The sequence below is a fragment of the Muscardinus avellanarius genome, assembly GCF_963383645.1.
Source record: "Muscardinus avellanarius genome assembly, chromosome: 4".
Taxonomy (NCBI): Eukaryota; Metazoa; Chordata; class Mammalia; order Rodentia; family Gliridae; genus Muscardinus; species Muscardinus avellanarius.
In genome coordinates, this window is record NC_137789.1 from 117,048,914 (window position 1) to 117,056,547 (window position 7,634).

Consider the following 7,634-nt stretch of genomic DNA (forward strand, 5'->3'; position numbering starts at 1 on the left):
AGACCCTGTTTCAAAATAAAGAATAAAGCCGGACATGGTGGCGCACACTTGTAATCCCCACGCTTGGGAGGCAGAGACAGGAGGATCGCACAGGTTTGAAGCTAGCTGTGCTCGCTGGCTTAGGAGACCCTGTTTCCAAATAAAAATGTAAAAATAGGTCTGGGAGTGTAGCCCGGAGGTAGAAGGCTTCCAGGAACCCCAGTACCACCAAAAAATTAAAAATGAAGAATAAAAAATTCAGCTTGGGGTGTAACGAGGACATAGAATGCCCCTGGGTTGCATCCCAGTACTGCCAAAAAAAATAACATAAAAATAAAAAGTGCTGGGATGTAGCACAGCCCTGGGTTTAACTAGGCCAAGTTTGAATTACATTTGAAGCTGAGATAGGAGGCTTGAAGGTTCAAAGAGTCTTGGCAAGTAATGATACTCTTACCATCAAACTAAGGAAGACCTTAGCCGGGCGTGGTGGCACACATGTAATCCCCGCTCTTAGGAGGCTGAGCCAGGAGATTGCCCAGGTTCAAAGCCAGCCTCGGCTACTCAGTGAGGCTCTCAGCAACGTAGATCCTGTTTCCAAATAAAGTATAAAATAGGTCTCAGAGTATAGCCCGGGGATAGAAAAGCCCCTGGGTTCTACCCCCAGTCACATACACACACACACACACACACACACACACACACACACACACACCCCAGTCACATACACACACACACACACACACACACACACACACACACTTTTTTCCCAAATAAAATAGGGCTGGGGATATAGTTCAGAGGTAGAATGCCCCTGGGCTCAATCTCTAGTAAATAAGTAAAAAAGTAAATGAATAAATAGATTGACTATTAAGGTATATATGAATTGTATCTTAATTTATTATTTCAAGCTGAGAATTGAACACAGGGACACTGTAACTCTCAGTTCTACCCCCCACCCTTTTTACTTTTTTATCTGTTCAGACCGGCCTGGTTGTTGTGATCTTCCTGTTTTAGCCTCCCTAATGCTGGGATTGCAGGTATGCACCAATGCCCCCAGCTGTTGTATGCTTTCACTAAGAATTTTTCTGGAAGTATATCACATTGTGAAGGCCAGTGTTTATATTATAATAAGGTTTATTTTTCAAGTCTTTAATTTTGTCTTTCTTCCAAAAGGGTTTTGTGACCATGATCTTGCGGTGTTCAATTGAAATGCCAAATATTAGTTACGCTTGGAAAGAACTGAAGGAGCAACTGGGTGAGGATATTGATTCCAAAGTGAAAGGAATGGTCTTTCTGAAAGGAAAACTGGTAAGACTGGGGCCTCTGTGTCCTCTCTTTGATTTAATAGCTTAATGTGGGCAGGCAAATGGGCTGGTGTCTTTTCCCTCTTCTGTGAGGATGCTGTCATGTCTTCCTTGGGCCCTGCAACTGAGGGCCACTCAGTTACTGACAGCTGCCATATGGATCTCAAGCCCGACCCATTCTGTTCCGATGCCAGACTTGAAGATCTAACTACATTGCGACATCTGTGACTTAATGACTTAATTCAGATTTTATTTTCGCCAGTACTTGTGATTGAATCCAGGGTCCTGTACCACTGATTTACATCTATAGTTCTTTTTATTCTATTTTGAGACAGGATCTCAATGAATAACCCAGATTGGCTGATCCTTTCAGCCTCCCGAGTAGCTGAGATAGGCATATACCATGGCTGGCTTTAATTCAGAATCTTGAATTCAAGTTCAAAATTAAGTTTTATTCCAAGCCTGGGAAGCTTTGTTTTACCTTTGTGAGAGGATGAGTTAGAAAGGGACATGTAATGCTTAAAAATAACTATGAACATATGACTTTGTGGATCTCTTGAAGGGTCTCTGGTTTCCAAAGGTATTTGGACTACACTTTGGGAACCATTGCTATGAACCATAGCTGCTTCATCCCAGAGGTTATGTGGAATTGCTTTAGATACTGTGCCATCCAGATAGGTGGTGAGCTGTCTTTAGTGAGGTGGAGTTAATCCTGCCCACTTGGCGGTTTTAGCTCTGTTTCGCTGCCCCAACACCCTCCGCTCTGGCAGTGCCTGGTACTCAGTGCATTCTCATCCAGAGTGTAGGCTGAGCCTCTGTTTAGAGGCCTTTCACTTCACGGTGTCCTTTATGCTTTTGTTTAGCCTTTAATCTGCCCGTGAGGCTTCCCTAGCTGCTTCCCTAGCTCTTTATCTACACTTCAGAGTACTTAAGACATAACATTATTCAGTTAAATTTTACCTTGGCTGTGTTTATAACTAAAAGCCTCAAGAGTACCATGATCTACTCAAGGCAAAAACTGCTTTCTGTTTATCGGTGCCCCAGTGAATGTCTGGAGTACAGATGCGTGCCACATATATGAGTGAAGAGTCGCATGAGCAGCAAAATCCATCAGGGCCTGGGAATAACTGCATTACTGGGGCGTTTCTCATAAAATCCTGCAGTTCAAGATGGCAAAGAGAGAAGAGTGCCTGTCATATATAGGGACAAGTTTACCTCTTTGATAGTGATAGTGGGGAAGAAACACTATCAAAGACCAGATCCTGTATTTTCTTTTCTGTTATTCTGTGGTGCTGGGGATTGAACTCAGGGGCATTCTATTTCAAAACTACACCCCCAGCCCAGATTTTGTTCTTTATTTTGAAACAGGGTCTCACTGAGTTACCGAAGGCCTAAGTAGCTGAGGCTGGCCATTAACCCCAGATCCTCCTGTCTCAGCTTCCCAAATGCTGAGATTACAAGTGCACCTCCATGCCCGATCTCGGGCCAGGTTTTAAATGCTTGTTCCTCTTAACATCTGTGGGGCCTTATCTAAGTCAGCTAGCCTCTTCAAGCCTGTTTGCTCAGCTATAAAATGGAGCTGGTATCCTTTCTGCACTACCTACCTAGAAAGGAGTCCATATGGCACTCTTCTGGATTCCTATCTTAATGGGAAAATTGTCAAAATGTCTTAAGCCTGTGCTGTCCAAAAAAAAACAAACCACAAGTAGCCAGCTAATAGCTACTTGAAGAGTTAGCACAATGTAATAACCAGGGATGGCTTTAATCAGGAAGTTTCAAGTTGTTTTGAGTCCTTAAATAGCCTTTAGCTTCTTGCTGTTGTGCTTTTGGGAAATACCTAAAACCACGCATGATGGTGCTCGCCTAAAATCTCAGTTACTTGAGACAAGAGAATCATGAGACCAGCCTGAGCATCATAGTGAAGGGGTGCTATCTCAAAACAATTAGTTAGAAAAAGAAAATTAATGCCTTGTGATTTTTATTAATTTTTTAATTGTCTTGTTTTGCAGCATCACTTAATGTATATCAATTGGATTAATTTTGATGTCCTTTAATTTTTAGGGTGTTTGTTTTGATGTTCGTACTGCAGCAGTCACAGAAATACAGGTATTTTTTTTCTTGGATTTTGTTTTTGCAGCTAATACCTAAATTGTAATGTTCATTATGAAAACAACAATAGAGGGAACACATAGCTCTAGTCCTCTTACTAAAAGACAGTTGAGGATTAAATTTCAGTGCATTTTTCTCTTACCCTTTTTGTTCTGATACATTTGTTGAGTTTACCTTTTTTCCTTTCTAGAATAGTTGAATGATATTCACACACACACACACACACACACACACACGCACAACTATGTTAAATGTGTTTTCATGTATATTTTAACTTGTTATATCTTTTTTTGGAACCCAGGGGCCTTCTACCTCTCGGTTATAACCTCAGCTTTGTTTTAGTTTTTAGTTTAAAATAGAATCTCACAGCCAGGTGTGGTGGCACACAATTGTAATCCCAGTACTTGGGAGGCTGAGAGAGGAGGATCCCAGGTTCACGACCAGCCTCAGCTACTTAGTGAGACCTGCAACTTAGTAAGACATGTTTTTTTGGATTTGGGGTTTTGTTTTTTTTTTTTTTTTTTTTTCCTTGTTTTTGGTGGTCCTGGGGTTCCTGGAAGCCCTTCTACCTCCGGGCTACACTCCCAGACCTATTTTTTTTTAATATATTTTTTATTTGGAAACAGGGTCTATTAAGCCAGTATGGCTGGCTTCGAACCTGCGCGATCCTCCTGTCTCCGCCTCCCAAGCGTGGGGATTACAAGCGTGTGCCACCACACCCGGCGTAAGACATGTTTTAAAATAAGGAATAAAAATAGCCCTGGGAATTGGGCGTGGTGACGCACGCCCAACTCCCAGCATTCAGGAGGCTGAGACCAGAGGATCGCAGTTGGAGGACAGCCTCAACTACTTAGTGATGCTCTCAACAACTTAGTGAGACCCTGTTTCCAAGTAAAATATAAAAATAGGTCTGGGAGTATAACCCAGAGGTAGAAAGTCCCTGGGTTCCACCCCCAATATACCCCCCCCCCAAAAAAAAAGAATAAAAAATAGGACAGGGGGTGTAGCTCGGAGATCAAATGCCCCTGGGTTCCATCCCCAAACCCGCCAAAAAAAAAAAAGCTGGGCATGGTGAGTGGTTGCGCACGCTTGTAATCCCTGTGCTTGGGAGATGGAGACAGGATCGTGCAGGTTCGAAGCCAGCCTTGCTGGCTTAAGAGACCGTTTCCAATTTAAAATATATATATATATATATATTAATTATTAGGTCTGGGAGTGTAGCCTGGAGGTAGAAGGGTTTCCCGGAACCCTAGTACCATCAAAAAATAAAAAATAGCCCTGGGGTATAGCTTGGAGGTAGAATGCCCCTGTGTTTCATTCCCAATACCACAATCAATAATAGGATCTCACTAAGTTGCTGAGGCTGGTCTTGAATATGTATACCCTCCCATGTCAGCCTCCTAAGTACTGGGATTACAGGAATGTGCCACCACACCTGGCCTTTTTTTTTTTTTTTTTTTTTTTTAAATAGGGTCTTGCTAAGTTGCAGAGGGCCTCACTTAAAGTTGCTGAATCTGGTCTCAAACCTGCAGTCCTGTCTCAGCTTCCCAAGTACTGGGATTATACAGGAGTACACCCTACTACACTCGGCTATTGCTTCATCTTTATTTAGCACTGCTGTGAGAAGTGCACTTGTACAGGATGTATTTGTGTTAACTCTGGCAGATGCAGAGACCCTGTAGCAATTGAATTGTATTGAATCATAGTGAAAGTTACTTTCCTACATGTCAGCAGTATTGACTTTGGGGCCAGAGGGTCAGTATTGTTTTTGGCGCGCGCGTGTGTGTGTGTGTGTGTGTGTGTGTGTGTGTGTGTGTGTGTGTCTGTGTCTCTGTGTGTGTGTGTCTGTGTCTCTGTGTGTGTGTGTCTGTGTCTGTGTGTGCGTGCGTTTTTTTTTTGTTTGTTTTTTTAAACTGGTGATGGAACCCAGGGTCTTTCTACCTCTGAACCACACTCAGGCCTATTTTATATTTTACTTGGAAATGGACTCACTAAGTTGCTGAGAGCCTCACTAAGTAGCTGAGGCTGGCTTTCAACCTGTGCAATCCTCCTGTCTCAGCCCCTCAAGCACGGGGATTATAAGCGTATGTCACTTTTCCCGGCTCCAACCAATGGCCTTTTAAGTTACTAGTCTTTTTGTTCATTGGGAAAATGGCGACAAAGTTGTTTTTCTTATGCCTTATATACCAAAGCAGGTGAAAATAAAACCTTTTCTCAACAGGAAAAATGGCATGATTCACGGCGGTGGCAGCTCACTGTAGCCACAGAGCAGCCGGAGTTGGAAGGACCACGGGAAGGATATGGAAGCTTCAGGGGTCAGCGGGAAGGCAGCCGTGGTTTCAGGGGACAGCGAGAAGGAAACAGAAACTTCAGGGGACAGCGGGGAGGAAATAGAGGCTTCAGAGGACAACGATCAGGAGGTGGCAACCAAACTAACAGATCCCAGAACAAAGGCCAGAAGCGGAATTTTAATAAAGCATTCGGTCAGTGATTACAGGCAGAAGGTTTATATGGCGAAAACTGGACTATGTTTGGTGCCATGGAACTGAATCCTGTTTCCTACAAAGCTAAAAGTATATTGTTCTTCCTTTTGGCTTGCTCAGTCCCCGTCTGTTTCAGAGACTGGCTTCATCTAAATTATTTCATTCGATCATTTACATTTATATCTTTTTTGCTATGTCTTTTATCAGGTTTCCATTTTAAAAAGAAATATGAATTTCTTACATTTTTATTCTGATATATTGTGTGCAGATACAAGGTAAAAATCAAGCATATCAATCTATACCTGTAAGTTGATTTGTCTTTATTCTTTTAGTGGAGATTGGTGCTGGAGATTGAGCCCAGGCCCTGGCACATACTGAGCATGTGCTGTACCACCAAGCCACGCCCCCAGTCTTGTAAAGCATCTCTTAAAATACCTAAGGGAATGCAGCAATCTCTGGAGGACCACTTCCACCTTTGAAAACCATTTTTCTGTAATTGGCTTTCCTCGGCCAATTTCCTGCCAGTTACTGTGTGATCCTATAATGTGTCTTCTAAGAATTAATACTGAGCAGTGTTTTGAAATGAGATTTCAAACTTAGCTTGGCTATAATAGTTTGTGCTTCTGTATGCTCTGGAGTTGGAGGATGAAGTAATTCAGTATCGATTACCTGTGGTTATATGCATTTTAATCTGCTTTTAGCTTCTTATATAAGGTCATTCGTGTTTCAGTGAATTCTTCACAGATAATATACATAGAAATTACATTTTTTAACTGGGCATACCTATAATCTCACCTATTCATGATGGTTTTTATCATGCCACAGGGAATCAGGGGAAGATATTTGATGAATCTGTGCTTTTTTGTGGGTTATAGTTATTCTGGTTTTGCCCAAATCCTGTGCCATGCTTTAATAATTACCAGAACAGTTCATGATTTGGATGGGCATGGGCACCTTATTGGGCAGGTTAAAAGGATATGTTAGCTGGACCTGATAGTGCATTATATAACCCTAGTTAATTGGAGTCTAAGGCAGTAAGATCACAAGTTTGGAGCCATCCTGGCCACTTAGACCCTGTCTCAAAAGTTATGGTAGCCGGGCGTGGTGGTGCATGCTTGTAATCCCCGCGCTTGGGAGGCGGAGACAGGAGGACCGTGCAGGTTTGAAGCCACCCTTTCTGGCTTAAGAGACCTTGTTTCCAAATTTAAAAAATACAAAAATAGGTCTGGGAGTGTAGCCTGGAGGTAGAAGGGTTCCATCCCCAGTACCACCCAAAAAAAAAGTTATGGTAGTTACCAGGCGTGGTGGCACATGCTCATAATCCCAGCATTTGGGAGGCTGAAACAGGAGGATCATGGTTCACAGTCAGCCTCAGCTACTACTTAAGCCCTCGGCAACTCAGTGAGACCCTTTTTCAAAACAGAATAAAAATAGGGCTGGGGTTGTAGCTCAGAGGAAGAATGCCTCCTGGGCTCTATCCCCTATACTGCTAAAAAAAAGTTCCGGTAGCTATTGTTGAGGAAGGAAGGAATGGCTAAAACTGCTATGAGTTATGGATTAGCCTAAATTAGAAAATTAGGCAAATCAAGAGTAAGAGGGAGAATAAGAATTTTGCTTTATGCAATTTTAAGAAAAACTGTAATGCAGTAAATGAAGGTAACGTTTCTTCTGAATATGGAAACCATATTTATATATGTGATCGGCTACTGTTTGGTTTAAGTGGACTTTTTGGGCTAGTCTGGAAAATGTTACCATTTTT

At 42.3% G+C, this 7,634-nt stretch overlaps 1 protein-coding gene across 2 annotated transcripts in view; it reads left to right on the forward strand.

The window, feature by feature from the left end:
* Positions 1–5,883, forward strand: part of DDX21 (DExD-box helicase 21) — a gene marked incomplete at both ends in the record, with an annotated part of 29,034 nt that extends 23,151 nt beyond the window's left edge. For both annotated transcript variants that reach the window (XM_080694942.1, XM_080694943.1), the window contains 3 exons: positions 1,153–1,287; positions 3,345–3,389; positions 5,614–5,883. In XM_080694942.1, coding sequence (XP_080551068.1) covers positions 1,153–1,287; positions 3,345–3,389; positions 5,614–5,883 — 450 coding nt within the window. The remainder of the gene's footprint in view (positions 1–1,152; positions 1,288–3,344; positions 3,390–5,613) is intronic.
* Between the last annotated feature and the right edge of the window lie 1,751 nt (positions 5,884–7,634).